Raw genomic sequence first — 19,335 nt, 5'->3', positions numbered from 1 at the left:
TGGACACACACGTATAGGAATTACACCAAATAAATATTCGATTCATCATAATCCTGACCGGTCTGCTGATATTGTGTGTGTTGTCGGATATTTACTGATATAAAACTTTTTGTTACAGAACAAATAATGCAGAAAAAATGATACTTGGCGTGATTTAGAAAGGGTATTCAGTGCCAGTCAATGATATGGGTACATGGGTAAATTTTAATTAAATAGGAGCTAATAGGTGAGATTAATATTAAGATGTTGGCTGACTTTCTTTAAAATAAAAAGTTAAGGTATAGCTACTTAGCTTTACAAAAATTTTGCAAGGAATATACTCAGCAATGTTTACAGCACATCACATTTTTAGAACTATGGATATTTGTATCTAGGTATTTTTTGATGTACCCAAAGTTGAAAGTTTTCAACAAAAATACACTGGCCTCAGGAAAAAATGGCTAATTTAATTAATCTAGAGCAGGGGTCGGCAACTTTTAATGACAAAAGAGCCATTGTTAGCCAAAATAAGAGAAAAATTGTCTTCTGATTTGGTATTTTTTGGAGAATATGCCAGCTTTGTTAAGACAGATAAGTCATCGAGAGTGTGACTGGACAGTGCTTATGCAGTGCTAACGCGGGAAAAAGCTCATGTGAAGTGTTGATGTGAGAGAGCACAGCTCTAATGGAGATGAACGGTCAGGTGTGTGACTCAACAGCTCATGAGGAGACGTGTTGCATGATTATAGGTCTGAGTTGTAGCTCGCCTTTAAAAAGTCTTCAAATGTTAGTATTTGATTATGCTGTCACACACAGTGTGTGTGAGTCTCAGCTATGTGTTACCTTGTGCATCTCATCATAGACCAGCTGGTGTGCGAAGCGTGGACACGGCTCCTCCTCCTGCAGAGCCTTGCTTGGGTTCTCTTTCACTGCCTGATCGTTCTTATACACACATGACCTGAGCAGATGCACACACACACACACACACACACACACAAGGAAATAAAGAGGAGGAAAAAAGCAAAGTTACTTCAGTGGCGAAAAGACTAACCACTTCCTGAAGCCCTCAAGGAAAAGCTGTTCAACAAATATGTTACACATTGACACCCACATACACACACACGCCTGTATTCTATCTTTGTGAGGACCCTTCACTGACATAATGCATTCTCTAACCCCTTACCTAACTTTAACCATCCCAACTAAATGCCTTACCCCAAACCCAAACATAAACCCAATAGTAGCCTGAACCTTAAAACAAAGTTTTAACCCCAAACAGGCCTTGAAGAAGTGAGGTGAGGTGAGGTCAGGCGCGAGCGCGCACGCACGCACGTACCCACGAAAAAAGTTGACAAAGACAAACACGAAGGACATTTGGACTATAATTTTAGAATTTTTTTAAAGTTAAACCTAATTGTAACCTAAACCCTTAAAACAAAGTCTGAAATCTCAAAAAAGCCTTTAAAGAAGTGAGGTCAGGCCAAAATGTCCTCACTGTGTTGGTGAAAAACGTGTTCTAGTCCTCACTATGTGGACACATGCACGCACGCGCAGAAACAAGCACACATCCATGTAATGCTGCAAGAGTCTCACTGACTTGTTTCAGTGGACATTGAGTACAAGAACAGGTACTGAAATCAATGTACTGGAACAGTGAGGGCTGCAGCCTGCTCCTTCAAACCACTGATGCAAACATGACGCGCACACACACACTCACTCAAACACACAGACATTCACACACATACATAGAAGGCTAAGGGTTTGTGTGAAGAGGTCAGGAAATGCTTAGAAATGTAGTTCTGCGGTGTTGATATTTGAATAAAGAGTGTGTGTATTGTTTGCACGCTGTGTTATCTGCTGTGGTGAAGATCTTGGCAACAAAGAGCTGCTGTGTGTGAAAGCATTTCCTGTGTGTGTGTGTGTGTGTGTGTGTGTGTTTGTTCTCCTCTGTGCTGCGGTGACAATAACAGAAACCTCTCTGCTGCTGCACAGTGTGTGTGTGTTTGGTTCTCTCTCCTACCAGTTGTTGCGGGCGATGTCGTAGATCCAGAAGGAGTTGCGGACATTCTCCTCGCGCTTGTCCTTGTCTTTGCTGAGGCCCGACAGGACGTGGATCTCATTGAGCTCGGGGTCGATTGTGGCTCTCTGGGTGAAGCCTGTCATCGGCACTGTGGTGGCAAAGCAACAGAAATAAAAAAAGATTAAGCGATTCTGCTGAGATATTATGATGCGTCATGTTTAGACAATGATTGTCTACAAACACAATAAAATAACCTTCTCCCTAAAAGGAAACGTTGAGTCTAAAAACTCCAGCTAAAGAAAAGTACTTGATAACAGAAACAGGGCACCATGGTAACAAGGCCCAGTAGAGACAGAGTGAACAGAATGCAAATTCAACCAAGTGTGATGGAGAAACACACACAGGAACTGAAAGTCTGAAATCTAACTTGACTTTGACTTGACTTCAATAGTCTAAAGATGTTGAACAGCCTATTACCTCTCGGTTTCCTCCTCTGTCCTTGATCTTTTATTAACCCTTTAACATTCCATCACTCTTTTTTAGAGGGCTGGGCAGTGTTTTTTAGGGGGGGAAAGCAGGTCAACCATATATGCCACATAGAAGTGGTCTACAAAAAAACTACATTTAGACACCAAGACATTGAAGAAAGCCATAGAAAAATCCATGCTGTGATTTAGTCATGAGGATGTGATCTGTGATTATCCTAGAGGTCACAACTTGTCTTTTTATCCACTGAGGTTAAGTTTCAGTTGGGCTCATTGAATCCTGAAGAGTCTCAGCCCTCCAATCTTACCCAATTGATGTAATTCTAAGACTGTTTAGGGACCCCACAGTATACAGAAATAATTGAACACAAAAGGTGGAAATAACACATTTGCAATGTATGAGGAAAAATGTAGGGTTTCTGCCCCAAAATGCATGTGATTAGCATAAAGTGGGCATGTCTGTAAAGCACTGACCTAGACCACATGACCTAGACCACATCCAGCAGTTGCAGAACAACATATCTTTTGAATGTAAATCCAGTATTTACATTAAATGTAAATGTGTTTTTTTAAAGTAAGTACTCTGCTCATTCGACTCACAGGTTTACAGCCTGTGTCTTTCATCACATATAGATATTGCTTTTTTAGCAAAGCAGGTTGTAGCAGACTCTCTGTCTCAAGTTTGTCATAATTGTTGGAAACCTGATGTGAGAAAATGACACATGTAGGCAGTTGAGCTTGCCTATATAAACTGGCCCTGCATTCTACCTACTCATTCATTCAGGTGCATGTGAAATTAATCTGGAGCGCTCTGTCCATAACATTTAACTCTGTAATTTCATTTAGCTTCGTCCGTAACAGTAAACCGCATCAAAAGCACATCACATCACGAGGGAAGTAAAAGAGTACTAAAAACTACTGTATCCTCGACTGGAAAAGCAAAGTATTACTTCCTCTTTCTGCTTAAAAGTTTCTAAATCTTTCTCCAGAACCTGGACTGACTTCTTCAGCTTACATATCCGTCTTTCTCGGTTTCTTTCACTGTCCCTCTTATTCTGGAGATCAGTGATATCATCCCGTTTGTTGATGTTGTTCTGCCATTGTTTAACAGCAGAAAGAAACAATGGCACAACAGAATGACAGTCAAAGTAGCGAGAAGGGATAGTTCGGGATTTTGGACATTAAGTGTATGAAAAACTTTGGTAGTGTGTAAAGCTATTGGCTCGCTTTCCAAACTCAGGTGACGCAGTTCTGTCCAGTTCCGATCGTAGAATAGATAGTTCCGGCAAGCTGGCAGGGTCATGAAACTACAAGATTTTACTCTACAAAACTACATGTACACTTAAAGATCATTCATCCCACCAAACAACAATGGTCCTTGCGCACATCACCAACTTCACTTGGCCCTGGTTTGTTTCTTGAAAAAGCAATAAATACAATGCAGCCAGCAGCCTGTACACTGTACCGGCTGTAATAGAGTAGAACTATTATGCAATGTACGGGCTGCAGTATGTGGCTTTTTCAAGAAACAAAACAGCTATGATCTTACTTTCCAGAGCTTGAAAAGTAAGATAATAGCTTTGCATCCACTTCACTACTGGCAAGTATTTCATTAAAAAAATCTTGGCGCTGAAGAGTAAGTCAACCAATGCAGCGGCTAATAACACACACTGCCCACCTTTTAGTTAGACAGGCAGGGAAAAACCTGTTGCAGGTCACCTCATAAAGAGATTCAGCTGCAAACGGAGCCCAGCCTGAGCCCAGCACACATCAACATGTGAGCCTGATTATGACAGAGAGAGAAAGAGAGAGAGAGAGAGAGAGAGGGAACTGTTTGTGCTTTCTGCTTCCTTCCTGTCAAAACACATTCTGTTCTTTCTTGCTCCGTTTCACTCGCGTGCCCATTTATATTTTTCAATTTCTCCCGTATTATCAGCACATCCAGATTCCCTCTCGCTGCCTGGCTCTTGCAGGACAGAGGTCTATTTATCCTGTGTTTCAGGTGGCGCTGACATCTCAGTCAATCTCTCTGTCCGGGCAGGAAGTGTCTGACTGCTGCCGGAGCTTTTTAAGCACAGAATCTGTCACATCTCTTCTGACAGAGGCAGAGAAATTAACATGGAAGCCATTAAGGTCTGAATGCAGCAGCAGATATATTTTATCTGATAGAGACACAGGTTTGAGTTTAACAATACCCATGAGGCTTCAGGGTAGCAACGCAAAAACACTTAACCACAGGAGTCAGGTGAAGGCGTAGAAAATAAGCACAAACAAGAACAAACAAGAGCACAACACAGACTGGACTGAATGCAACCGTGAGTCAGCTGTATTTAAGGAAATAAAAAAGGAGAACTGGGTTGAAAACAAGTCAGAACAAAAACAATAACTAAATAGTAATAAAACAACAAAATGAGTATGAGGGGAATTTATGGGAAACAATTTAGCCTGGACTAGAGCTTGAATTGCTGATAAAACAAACGTTTCATCTGCATGTAAGTTTTCAGGGCAGTTAACAGTCCATTTTCCTGCATTCATTTCAATCTTCTACAGGTGCCAAAAGGCAGCCAGTGTTTTACTGCAGCTACAGAATACCAAATGTTTAATGTGTTTCAGTAAACTGATTCAGATTCAATCATCTGTCTCACAATGTACCTAAACCCATGTGTGCTGAATAGCTTCACCTCATTTAGCCTGCCATGAGAACAATGAGAACACATCAAGTGAGCTGCTGAAGCCTATTAACCTTTTGCTAAGTCTGGCCCCTCCAACACAGACATAGTGTAGCATAGGCCAGCCCCGAGCAACATCCAACAATTATCGCCTCATCTAAATAGACTCCCGTTTGTTTGACTTCATTTTCAGGCATGTTTTGTGGATTTTGAGCTAGTTTATGTGAAAATATCGGGAGAGCGCGAGAGGTCAGATATCAGAGAAACAGTGGGGAAAAGCAGCTTTAGAATCAGAATTTTTCACAGCTAACTCATTGAATTTGACCAAACCAGAGTTGGTGATGGTTGGAACAGTAGAAAGACTAAACTAAACAGGTTCGTTGAGTTATATTTTGTTTCTGTAGGCTCTGAATGAAGTGTATCTAAAAACAGGGTAAAATGACTGTTTTTGTCAATGGAGTCTGGTGTATTTGGTGACAGCGTTATAGCCGTTTCTGTTTGAACAAATAGGATTTTACTCTTTAACAAAATGGTCTATCTCTATATAGATACTTTTCCTAATTTTGTTAGAGTCGGGGGTTGTGTTAACAGTATATTTTCAGTTATAGAAAGAATTTTTTTATAATGACAGAAACTTCCATCATTTTGTCAGATTAGAAAACTGGGGTGATCTACCAGCAGGTGGCGTGTACATTAATTATCTACGGTATTGTATAGTCTTGATCTCACATGCAAAACCTTGTTGTCCAGCTGGCTTCAGCCATCACATCAGCTATATACGGCTCTGTGCGCTTGTAAATATTCTGTTGGAATATACAGTTGTAATGTTCAGAGCTCCACACTGTAACGTTACTGTGGACTCTCTGAGCAGCAGCGCTGATAAACAGCTGAAACTGCAGCTGAAACTGCAGCTAACTACCGTTAGCTAGTAGCATATGATAGCAACATATCCTGGCAGCTAAGTGTCTGAAGTTTCTTTGAAAGCACAGTAATTGTGATGAACAAGGTGAAAAAGAGGGATTGGTGCAGTGGACGACGAAGGACGAGCCTGTTCCACCTCTTTACTGTTTATTATTATTAGGCATTGTGGTTGACATTAAAAAGTGATCGCACCATCGCTGTCTCTGCTCATCATTTCTCTATGTGCCCTTAAAACTGTGTGATGTAAGCCTGTAAGATTTTTCTTAATATTCATAATAAAAAAAAAAACGAAAATGAAATGCTCCTCTATACCTCTTATGATTAAGAAAATGAAAATGAAGGATAATAATAAACTGGGATAGGATTTTTATGAAACTTTCCATCACAATGATGAACAATGCAAAAGTCTAATGCAACCTCTGCCTTCCTGTTTCGACCACCAGCTCTCGATCTACTGGAACAATTCCAAAACTTTTTGTACCCATTAGTTATTATTACTATAAAAACACAATAAAAAAAACTTGCATTCTCCTTTTTCGTCGCCTTCTATCTCAATGTGGTGACCTACTGTGATTTTTAGGCTTTAGCCTTTCTCTATATCTTTAACCTGTTTCTACACCCTGGATATATCAGGAGCATCTGCGCCTCGAAACCAGCCAAGTGACTCTTGGTCACTCTTCTCTTCATTCCTCTGGAATGTTAGATCTTGTTTGTTGGGTAAGTTAATAATAGTGACACACCATCTGGTTTCTTTATACAAGCAAATTAACTATTAATGAATAAATTGTGTGCTTACCCATGCCCGAGTCCTTCTTGGTGCCGTCAGATATGATCTCTACATGGTCTCCGTCCACATCGTAGCTGAAGAAATCATTGAGGTATGTCTTTGACCTCTGACCTCCAAACACGTACAGACAGCGGTTTCTCTGTTAAAGAAGAGTGATCGTGGAAATAAAGAGATCAAAAATGGACAAATACAGAAACACTCAAGCTAACAGTATCTTATTAACCCTCTACCCCACAATCATCGGCAGGTAAAAAAGTTATTTTTCAGCCTTTTTTTCTTATTTTATGATTCATAACTAATATTTTTTAGGGCATGGTAACTGTGTTACACTGCACAAAAATATATTTTTGAGTTTTCCCCTCTTCCAGTCATGATTGTGCTGTTTCAATAGAGGCGCAGGACCATTTATGCTGCAGTAGAAAATTAGGTCCTAGTGACTTAAATGTCACAGGAGGAAAAAAATTCTGAACCGGGGTTCAGAATGTTTGACTGCACAGGAAGGATTATCCTCACAGCTACAGAAACAAACCCAGCATGTGCACGAAGACAGGCAGATCTGACTCACGGTGTGGAAGAGCATGCAGTGCCCGATGCGGGACTGGACGTCCTCTGGCCCAGCGTTACACGAGTCTTCCCGCAGGAGGCTCCACGTTCCTGCCTGGCAGTGGTAAGCGTACAGGCCGCTGAACTGAGGCTCCGACGTCCGGCTGTCCTCCACGCTGCCGTTACATGTCAGGATGCGGCCTCCAAACGTGTAGATCATGTGCTTCTCCGAGTCCATGCACATCTGCAGGAAGAGCAGAGGACACAGGAAGTGTGAGAGTTCGGAAGGAGCGGACAGGATGACTTTCTGATTGCCAATATTCCCGTGGAAGGACGGCAGAGATGTCTCAATTACAGCTTCCACATTTTTACTATAGTTTTTATTTTCGAGGATATTGGATAATGTAAAGTGAAACCTTTTCTGGAAAAAAAAATAAACCTAAGACAGGTGTGTTCCAGATGTGAAATATTCAGTTTTTTATGGTATTTAAATGAAAAAATAAAGTTCAGGAAGGTACAAAGAGACAGACAGACTGCAGCTACCTGGTGGTCGAACACCAGCTTTGGCCCTCCGTCAGCGGACGTGTCTTCGCTGAGTAGCGTCCAGGTGTTGGCGTCGATGTCGTATCGGTAGAAGTCGCTCTTCAGAGACTTGCTGTTCCTGACGCTTGAGTCCAGGTAGCGGCCCAGCGTGTAGATCTGGCGCCGCTGGGAGTCGATGCACATTTTGTGGCATGAACGAGCACTCGGACCGCTCTGATTGGTGCACAGGAGACACACACGCATGCATATACAGTTGGTGTCTTAAAAAAAAGCTGCTCTGATGTCCTTACTGCCATAAAATGACATATTATTTTCCACTTTCATTCAGCTCAATCTTTTCACCAACATCAGCCCCGATCATAACTACCAAATATTCATTCATTTTGAGAATGTTAACCTGTTACAAGCTGGTTTGTTAACATAATGCCACAGTTGTGGGGAAAAAAAACACCCACAAACATTAAATATTTCCTTCTTTTCAGTCAGAAATATGTCAACCACATTATTTGACGCACTACATCAGATACTGCAGTGCCCCATAATACAGCAACAGCAACACTAATGGAAACCAGGACTTAACATATATTTGCCCCATCGGGAAAAAATGAGAAAATACTTCAATGTGGTGAGAGAAAAAAGGTATTGTTTTGTAGCCAGGGCTCTGGTTGAAAGCCTGATATAATATGATCTGATGTTATCATGGCTGCTTGACATTTTTGTGCTTAAGGGTCCGACTGTCTGGAAGTTCTTTTTATTGGATTTACAACATGGTTGGGTGTGGGAAGTATGCAGTACAATCAAGATGCTAAGCCCCATCGCCCTCCTTATCGTCACTCCCACTGGCGGAAAATAATCAAAAAGAACAAAAGTTTCCAATAGTGGGGCGGATTAGCTCATTATTTTACAACAATCGTTCACTTTGTGATAAAAGCATGAAATTTGGTAGATGTGTTGGTGAATATGGTTCGAACAAATCTGGATATTGGGCCACCTCAAAAGCGCCCCCTAGTGGCCGTGGCAGGCATTTGTTATACGAATAAATCAATGATGAATAAAAACAGCCCTTTTAATAATACCAACTGGTGATGAATTGTATATTGTTGGAAAGCCTGATTAGTCACCTTTACAACGAGGTACAGCTTGTAAGGATCGTGCATTCATGGAATGAGCAACGGGGCTAAACGTGTGGGTAGCAACCCCCAAAAATGTGCATCCCCTGTGTAGTGGGGTGGATTAGCTGAACAATCGTTCATTTTGTGATAAAAGCATCAAATTTGGTACACTCATTGCTGAATACATTTTTAATGAATCTGGATATTGGGCCTTCGCAAAAAAAAATTCTGATGGCTGTGGCGGCCATTTTTAAAAATGGCCATTTAAAAGCGGCCATTTTTAAAAATGTCCGCCGGTGGTTACTGGTGTCGAATGCTTTGCCTACCCTACAGCTGCTGTTTCATGTTTTCAGCACCACAAATATAATTTAGAGACATGTTAAAGTGACAAAAGCTTTATTACAGTCTAATAGAAAAGAACATTAACTTTGTATAACATTTTATTAGGTCTTGATATTCCCATTCACAGGCTACGGCCTCCTCTTTGGCTTGTATTCTTCTGTTGCTCCTTAAAAAGAAAAAATAATTTTCAATATTGTATGACCTGCAACAATAAAAACAAAACACATTTAGACAGAGAAAAAAATCATACATTTTAAAAATTCTACTAGGGTTACTTGTAGCAGGTTACTCTTACTGGCAAAATCCTTGTACTGAGGTGTGTGACTTAGTCAGGCGGCTTAGCCAAATAAAGGGGACACGCCGGACAAAAGCACCACATTTTTTCCACAAACTCTCTATCATTATAGGTTTCAATTTTTAGTAGGAGCCCCTTCATCAAGATTGCAGTGATGGCAGCCATATAAAGTCTATGAGAAATGCTATATCTTCCAAGCCACTTAGAAGGTCAATCTTGGTTTCAAAATATACATTTTCTGGGTCCAGGAATCATTTAAAGCTATTGAGAATATCACTAGATGATTATTTGATCAAATAGATATGTTCATTTTCACTCAGACTGGGCAACTCGCTTCAAGTGCTGCAGCAGGGTATCCTGAGTTGAAAATGTTTGGAATCAATGTTCACGGGAGAGTGTGGATTAGCTGCCATGTACACTGCTCAAAAAAATCAAGGGTACGCTTTCATCTCATGTCAGATCTTGATCAACAAATTATTTACAGTGAGTCATCCAGTGATATTCTCAATAGCTTTAAATGATTCTTTGACCCAGAAAATGTATATTTTGACACCAAGATTGACCTTCTAAGTGGCTTGGAAGATATATTGGTTCTCATAGACTTATGGCTTATATGGCTGCCGTCTCCTATCTGCAATCTTGATGAAGTGGCTCCTACCAAAAGTTGAAACCTTTGGTGTGGAAAAATTTTGGTGCTTTTGTCCGGCATGTCCCTTTCTTCTCAAATCTGGTCCAAAGCCGCCTGACTAACTGTGATGGAGTTATAAAATACATTTAAAAAAAGAAAAAAAGAACCACATGGGCAAAGGAGACATTACATATAGTGTGTGTGTGCCTGTGTGTGTGTGTGTGTGTGTGTGTGTGTGTGTGTGTGTGTGTGTGTGCAGAGAGGGATGTCCACATTCCACAGGACATAATTTAACAGTGTCTTATTAAGCTTTCACACCCAACAGCCACTGATACATGTTCCAAGCTAACTAGCTAGCTTAAGTACCTATTTTTGCTATCTTGCTAATTTACTTTTCCGCCAAGGCCCATGATGATTGTTTTTCTCTTTAGCCTTTATGATGTTCATAGCATATTTTATTCATAATTATAACAGGTGAAATAAAATATTTAGACATACCTTGATGGACAGTCCACTGCACTGCTTGTCCCAGGAAGCAAATGCTAGCTAGCTCATTTGCTAGCTAGCTCGATGGCTAGCCCGATTGTGGTGGGGCAGGAAAAATAACTGAAAGAGTGTCTAACTGGATTTTTGTTAATTTAATATGTGTATTTACATTTTTAATTTACGTTTGCATATTTAGTTTAAATTTTTTAAATATTTTAAGAAATAATTTTAATATTTTTTGTAATTTTAATGAAGAAAATGACTGCTATGGCCACTAGGGGGCGAATTTGCGATGGCCTAATATACAGATTTGTGTGAAACATATCCACCAACACATCCACCAAATTGTGTGCTTCTATCACAAAATAAACAATTCTTGTGATTTATTGAGCTAATCCGCCCCACAGGGGATGCACATTTTTGGGGGGTGCGACCCACACGTTTAGCCCCGTTGCTCATTCCATGAATGCACGATCCTTACAAGCTGTACCTCGTTGTAAAGGTGACTAATCAGGCTTTCCAACAATATACAATTCATCACCAGTTGGTATTATTAAAAAGGCAGTTTTTATTCATCATTGATTTATTTGTATAACAAATGCCTGCCACGGCCACTAGGGGGCGCTTTTGAGGTGGCCCAATATCCAGATTTGTTCGAAACATATTCACCAACACATCTACCAAATTTCATGCTTTTATCACAAAGTGAACGATTGTTCAGCTAATCCGCCCCACTACAACGAAATATCTAGAAAAGTAGCAAAACAATGTTAAGCAAAAACTAGTTCTGCACCCTGAAAAAAAGCCATGATTTTGAATAATAACAGCCCTAACAAGGCGAGTGTGAGTTAAGAGAAGTTAAAGGAGCAAGAGAAGTAGGAACACACCCAGTACTCCATTTAGCACAAAAGTCAAAAGTTCACGACTCAGACTTCAGTAGTAGACCTTTTAAAATACGTGGAAAAAAGGTAACTCAGACCTTATTAAACTTTTGGCCTGACCCACGTATGGAGTAACGACGCAATTTGGAGTATGTGGGTATGGCTTCTGGCATTTAAATAAAATAGCACGATGTGCCAGGACAGAGGCGAAGGCAGGGACATTATGTTGTAATACTTGGGACAGAATGTCCATTTCCAAAATTGCTCTAGGCTCAGATGTAGCCAGTACATTAACTAGTGAACCATCCATACTCTTACATTTATCACAAATGGAACCAAAGTGCCTTAGAAAAATTGATGCAGTATGCCACTTTAATGTGGATAAATGAAAGACGAGTGTCTGTATTTAGTCGATAGTTTATTATAGGAGCTGAGGTTTAAATTCCAAAAGGAAACTCACACCCTTGCAAAAATCCAGTCAATTGTCCATAGATATATGACACATATTTGTTATGCATTGTGTCCGTTTCGACACAATGTTGTGAATGCACCCACCTCTTTCTCAGTGTCTCTGGAGATGCAGGCCCACTGGTTTTCCTGAACGCTGTAGGCCCAGAAGTCAGCCAGGTCCTGTGTGCCGTCCCAGCCTCCAAACAGGTAAACAGTCTCTGCAGGGGACAGACATCAGTCAAAAAACGTTAAACCTCCTCTTCAGCCGGCTAAACTGACACACACAGTACAAAGTGTCACACACTCAGTTACTGTGAAAACCAGGTTTAGGTGATGTATTCAGGGAGTATTTACAGCTCCTCAAGGTGAGCTGGATTGATAGGGAGTTACTTTTTGCAAATTAGTCAACACAGAGAGGCATGACATGGAAACATCTATCCTGCAGCATATAATAGTTTTCTGAGCGAGAACTCGTACATGGTGTAAGACCCACACAAACCCCAATACATCCCTTTCACTAAATCATTTACACACGCATACACAACCTCAAAAGCAGTATAAAATACAGCTGCACAGTGTTAAAGTAATAGTTTGGGATTTGGGACATTAAGTTGTATGAAATACTTTGAGTTTTACTCCACAAAACTACGTGTACACTAAAAGGTCAAACATTTCACCACAAAACAATGGCCCTCCTACATACAAGAAACCACCTTCACTTGGCAATATTTTGTTTCCTGAAAAAGCCAGTACATACAGCGACTGGCTGTAGTATGAGCTCAGCAAGTAGGCTAATAGCTTTGCATCCACTACACTATTGGCAAATATTTCATACAACTTAATGTCCCACATCCTGAACTATCCCTTTAGAGAACTGTCAATCTATACTATGATTAGTAAAGCTATATATTTGGGGGTGGGGGGCTTAATATGATACAAAGCATCAAAAACATATCTGGACAGGCCTCAATTAGAAGGTGACACAGGAGTGGATTTTCACTCCTGTCCCATCCCACTCCCACAAAAAAAAAATCAAATCCTTTCCCAATACCTGAAGACTCCTGTCCCATCCTTTTCCCCAAGTTAAGACCCAAAACGCCTTAACTAAAGGGCACAAAAACATAAAAACTAGATTGGCCAGGGAGCCTTTCTAATGAGGGCCAGCTGTCTGATTTCAGAACTCTGACTTGGACTCGAGTATATTTAGAAAATTACTTTCCTCAACACATACGAAATGGAGTAACGTAAAACTTGGGTAATGATGACTCGAATAACTTTTCTTGGTGACTCAGACTGGAACTCGAACACTGGGGCCTCAAGATTGACTTGGACTCAAGACTTTGACTCGACTACAGCGCTGGTCCTGTCCAAGTGCTGGGATAAATAATAAAACTGAATCCCATCCTATGAAAATAAAGGTCAGCGTGTAGCCCTGATCACAACCCTGTGCACCGTGTAGAGACAATCATTTTTTGGAAATTATTATTCTGGTTTGGAATGTAACTTTCCCACCCATTATCATTTTTTAAAGATTCTTTTAACACATGTGGGAACAAGTGGACATGTTAAAACATGGTTGGGTCAAATACAGGCCACTGAGGCAGAGAAGAAAGTTGTGATTTGAACAGACTTGTGGAGGAGGTTAAAGCCTGTGCCATTACTGATATAATTCCAGAACACATTCAGGCCAGAAATGTGTCACTGATAATGATTAACAATAGGTTTTGGGATGAGGATCAGTGAAAAATGAATTTACTGCCATTTTCATCATCTAAAGATTTAAATGTTCTATAACTGTGTTTGATAAAGTACCTGGATCCAGCTCATCCTAATAGATACTGTGGCCACATGTGGCTGCTGGGCCTGGGAGGTAGAATTAAACCTTTATTGCATGAACTAAACACTGGATTAAAAGAGTCCTGTTGGCAAGGAATGCTTTTGTACTGTCTGGATTGGGAAGGGACAAGAAGCTTCTTGGGAGGGGAAAATAATATATCATCTGACTGTGTACGATGAGATAATAATTATTATAATATATGATATATATAGTATAATTATTAACCCCGGTAAGAGAAAACAGCTCCAATAATTTGACCCTTTTCCGTAAAAAAAAAAAAAAAGTGGTTGTGTGGATAAAATTATGTTTAAAACCGAGCTGAAAGCATGTCAGGGCTGCACATTATAGGAAAAAACTGACATAGTGATGTTGTTTTTCTGTGTTATACATTACTCTTTCACAATCGTTATATAGCGTGGGTTACAGTAGTTACAGTTATGTGTCTGCAGCACCCGCAGCTTATGGTACTTTTGTACGCATTTTACCCACACTTTGGCTTAAAGGGGAAGGGTCAGCCGATCACATTGCATTGCTCTTACACTCGTGTAAGATTTCAAAGGATTATAAGCGTGAATGAAGTCAAAGAATTTTTTTTAGTTTTTTTACCATAACAGCCATGCTTTATATGTCGAGATAAAAGCTGTATTCCCATTAAAGTCTAATCAAATTTTGAAGCCAATTTTTGAAATTTTGGATTAAAGAAAATGCAAATTAGGGACGTTTCCTTCAACTGGTTTAAAATGAATAAACAAAGCTGCATAAACATACTTTAGGCAGATGATGGCAGTGTAATGTATTACAGTAGTAGAAGAAGAGAAGAGAAAAAACACAGGTTGTGAATGGGACAACTTTTGCCACCGATGAGAGAAAAATACGTCACAACTTATTTTGGAAAAAGATTTTCCATCTCCTGTTAAGTGCATTAACAATTTTTTGAAAAAACAAAAACCAAGCGATCATAAAAACTTTTTTGCGCATTTTCTGAAGTTTAGTCAAATTGTGGTATTTCCATCAAGCTTTTCTCATGTGAACCTCCAAAATACGCAGATAAATACGTTGATGGAAACACAGCTATACACAGGTTCTTTAGCTAGCTCCATAATATTCAAAACGGGACATTAATTAATCAGGATCTAAATGGGACAAGGAAATAATGTGACACGATTGAGACACGATTGGTGACAAAGGAAACATTTCAATTAAAAATGTACAGTATAATAACTGCCACTGGAGAAAATGGGATTAGGAGAACAAAGAGACAGGATCGGAGCGTGACAGGACTGGTGACAAAGAAATCATTTGGGATTTCCTGTATCAACTTCTACTATCGACTCCTGCTGCTCAAACACAGTGGTCAGTGTGTGTGGCCTGAGACTCAGAGCAGAGGGATGCAGAGCCGTCTGTGAGCTCTGACACAAGTTGCAGACACTGCATCACTCTTTCTCACACGCAAACAATGCCGGCTCTTGTTTTCAGATGACCAGCAGGGAAGTACACCACCAACAACGGCGGCAGATACAGAAAAAAAAAAACAAAAGAAACACAATGACTGTGTGTCTCTGTCAAAACAAAAGTGGTGATTAATGTGCTGGTAGAAGAGAAATGCCCTCGGGACAGTTTTGTTTTGAAGGAGAAGGGCTGGTGGTGGAGGGGGGACGGGGAGGGAGGGCTAATTTGATTAAACACTAATAGAGCTTTGCGTTGTGAGTGTGTGTGGGAGGATATGAGTCATGGCTTCGGTTAAACTGCAGAGTCATAACACTGGCTGCTCGGGTCTCACCAGTCTGGACGTCAATGACCATCTGATGTCCTCCCCTCATCCCTGGCCTGTTGTCGTCGCCGTCACCTGCAGAAAAGGAGAGACGGGAGGAGACAAGGGCGGTGTGTGAGCGTGGGAGATGGAAGGTGACGCAGAGGAAAGAGAGAATGTAGAATGGGTGGAGTGGTGGGAGGAGCAGAGGGCAGGGAGGGAGGCACAGCTTTAGGCCACAAAGCTTCACAGTGTGCTTAATTGTTTGAGACAGGTTGGGAAATATTTCCCACTTGAGTAGGGGGTCTCACTGTTCATGTCGTCTCGGTTGATTTCTTGGGCGCTTGTACCTTTGTTGCATTTGGGGATGATCTGACTCCACCTGGGCTTGTACTCCTGCTGGCTGATATACTGGTTAAACAAACCGTCTAATAGGGAGAGAAGAGGACCAAATATGGCAACATCACCATTAATGCGAGAAGAAACCAGGCAGAAAAAAAGAATTGGCATCGTTAGAAATAAAATAAAAAAACACTAAAGTTGTCTTTGCGGTCATCAGGCCGAGTACGGTACCTCTCACAGCTTTGTCTATGAGCTCCTCGCAGGCGTCGAAGTCTCCTTGCAGCACCAGCCGGTCGTGCAGGTGGGTGAGCATCGGGTGCTCCAGTGCTATCCGAGTCTTCTTCTGCAGTGACTCAAAGGCCTCTGTGTAGTTATGCTGTCGGAAGTGCTTGAGGCAAAGGCGGATGGCTTCCTGTTCTCTGTACTGCAAGGGAACAACGGAGAGATGGATCAAAATCAATGCTGTTCCCCTTAGCATTTAGTATACAGTCAATAATTCACAATTCTTGGACATTTTTCTGTCTGACTGAGTGAGTGAGTGAGTGAGTGAGTGGATGACTTCTATGTTCACAACCGTGCCTGTTTTCAAACATATTATCAGGGAGACGTGATCGGCAGCGTATAGTTCTATCATGCAATCCAAACTGACTCCGTCTTCTATCACGTTAAGTGAAACGTAATCTGCACAGACAGCTGTTTAAATTACACACATATCCCATGTGTTTTGAACTGATTAACCGCTAATAATGTTAATTGATTAATCAAGGCTCCCTGTCTGTCTGTAAACTCTCCCTCACTCACTGTCACTGTCCAGGTGTCAACGATGCTTCCTCCAACAAGAAATGACAAGTTATTAAACTTGTTATACCTCAATAACGTTTTCATGTTGACTGTCACCCCTTTTCGACCAATGTGAACCTAGTTCTTTTTCTGGGCTGGTGCTGGTACGCAGTTGGTTCAACTTGTGAACCTTCTAAGAACCTGTTTGCTTTTCTACAGACGAGAGAGTCACGTCATTACGTCACTGTATATGTCTTCGATCTCTCAGCAAGTATAATAACAATGGCAGACTACATCGTCTCTTTACAAATGTTGCTCCTGGCTCTGAAAGCCTACACTGGCATCCAAACACGACATGTACAACACATTCGTTCTGCTCGTCTTGAATGCTATGGACGGATATTATGTTCTTATGAACACTGAACGCAAGATATTGATGTTGGACTGTCATAAGCTAACACTAGCCAGCAAATGCAAACCCACTGACGCTATCCCATATCAATCACATTGCAATTAATCAAATCAAATCAAACAAATGATACACGTTTCAGCCCCCAGTTTCTGATTTAAGCAGTTCGTGGTTCAAGACCAGCAAAGAGTTGGTGCCGCTCTGGAACCAGTTTTCCTGGCCAAGAGACGATTCTTTGGCTGTATCGAAAAGCAAGGAACTGGTTCAAGACCGGCTCTGAACCAGCCCTGCAACTGCCTTGGTCGAAAAGGGGTATCGGTGGCTTAAATTTACAATCCCTGGTTGGTTATAATCAAGTTAACATACCAATTTAATCCACTGTGTTCACACTTGTTTAATGACTGAAAACTGGAGGCATATTTGTATCCTTAGTTGTCCTGGTGTCACCTCAGAGGAGTTTGTTACAGAAGTTCACTTCTCCTGCAAGCTGATTAATTCATCCCATTACAGACTGAGGCCGGCTGAATCTGTAATCCACTTTTACAGTCCGAGTCCACATCTCTGACCCCCAAGCTACCTACCTTGCTGTACCAGTTAAGGCAGGGCTGCACCACATCAGGATCTTCGATACCGTGCAGCTCAATGTACCAGATGCTGAAATTAAAACTGGGACCCCAAGACATCAGAGGCACTGGGACACAGAAAGAAAAAAAGAGGAAAATGGTGGTCACCATGGATTTCTTTTCTAAGACGAACGAAAACCACAGACATTTGACAAACCACATCCGCTCTCACCTATTTTGACAAATCTGCAGGGAAACATCTGCTCATCAATCTTGTGCTTTAAGGTGAACGTTTCCTTATTGTAGTCATTCTTAAGGCCGCTGGAAGAGAAAACAGAATGGAGATGATGATGATGATCTAACAGTGTGATAATGTAGTGAAACTGGAGGAATCACTGGATTTTGTGTTATGCCAAATACTGAGTTACTGGTGTTTCATCTCCATATATAGCCTTGAGTATAAAAAAAAATTAAAAAACTGTATCAACATCTTCCCCATCTACGTGTTTTTATCAAATGAGTAATATATATTTGATGAAAGGGCATAATTTTACAATTATCAGGTATCACCCCAATATAGCTCTTCAAGGAATTTCTTGTAATAACAATAAATGCAATACAATCACAACCAATTATGGCTAAAGTTTGCAATTTAGCCAAATATGCGTAACATTTCTGTGCAAAGCTGTTAACTTAAAGAAAGCGTGCCCATGTGTTCATCATTACCATCATATAGCCTCATGTAGAACTAGAGATGCACCAATCCAATAAGATTAAAATACCTTAAATCAAGTTCCAATGTGACACCTGCCATTCATTAACCACAGGCAATATTATACATTAAGGATAACTCTGTCATGAATGGTCTACCATCATTGAATTAATGTAGAAAAAATGCTGAATTGTACTGGTACATTGATCAGGTACTCCAATATAGTTTGGTCTTAGGTTATAAACATTCCTTGTGGGTGTCCCGGTGGCTCACACTGGTAGAGCGCTTCCCATTAAGGCTGAGTCCTTGCTGTGGCCGAGCCGGGTTCGAATCCGGCCTGAGCTCCCTTTGCCGCATGTCTTCCCCTCTATCACCCCCTTTCAATCTATCACTTTCAATAAAGCAAAAAAATGCCCAAAAAATAATCTTAAAAAAAAACAAAACATTCCTTGTCATTTCTGTCTTAAAATTCAACAGAAATATTAACAGTGAACAACAACTATATATTCATTACATTCAGTGTCTTCTGTTATAAAAGACATTTATTAATTTGAAAAACAGATAAAGTTTCCACCCTACTGGCCCCTGAGGACAAGGACCCCTAGTGTTTTAACTTGACTTACAGAAATGTAGTTTACCTAAAACTGATATTTGGATATATGACTTAGTGACAAAATGCACTGTTTACATAAGTTAACATTAAATATACTGGGTTTCAGGATTGCACAGTTTTCCCCTTTGGTTGGGCTTAAGTGCATTCTGTCTCTGTACTGAAGGTTAAAAGTTATTACATGCAACCAT

General features: G+C 40.6%; 1 protein-coding gene across 2 annotated transcripts in view; it reads right to left on the bottom strand.

The window, feature by feature from the left end:
- Positions 1-19,335, bottom strand: part of mkln1 (muskelin 1, intracellular mediator containing kelch motifs) — a 38,714-nt gene that overhangs the window by 11,051 nt on the left and 8,328 nt on the right. The window contains exons 4-14 of one of the 2 annotated variants that reach the window (XM_059325437.1): positions 18,055-18,143; positions 17,841-17,950; positions 16,302-16,494; positions 16,040-16,156; positions 15,759-15,824; positions 12,247-12,359; positions 7,948-8,160; positions 7,427-7,648; positions 6,871-7,000; positions 2,000-2,147; positions 823-937 (exon numbers count right to left, since the gene is read on the bottom strand). In XM_059325437.1, coding sequence (XP_059181420.1) covers positions 823-937; positions 2,000-2,147; positions 6,871-7,000; positions 7,427-7,648; positions 7,948-8,160; positions 12,247-12,359; positions 15,759-15,824; positions 16,040-16,156; positions 16,302-16,494; positions 17,841-17,950; positions 18,055-18,143 — 1,516 coding nt within the window. The remainder of the gene's footprint in view (positions 1-822; positions 938-1,999; positions 2,148-6,870; positions 7,001-7,426; positions 7,649-7,947; positions 8,161-12,246; positions 12,360-15,758; positions 15,825-16,039; positions 16,157-16,301; positions 16,495-17,840; positions 17,951-18,054; positions 18,144-19,335) is intronic. The other variant, XM_059325438.1, reaches the window with a different exon arrangement.

The sequence above is a fragment of the Centropristis striata genome, chromosome 22 (assembly GCF_030273125.1).
Source record: "Centropristis striata isolate RG_2023a ecotype Rhode Island chromosome 22, C.striata_1.0, whole genome shotgun sequence".
Taxonomy (NCBI): Eukaryota; Metazoa; Chordata; class Actinopteri; order Perciformes; family Serranidae; genus Centropristis; species Centropristis striata.
Note: the sequence above shows the minus strand (reverse complement) of the source record. Positions and strands in the feature narration are given on the sequence as shown.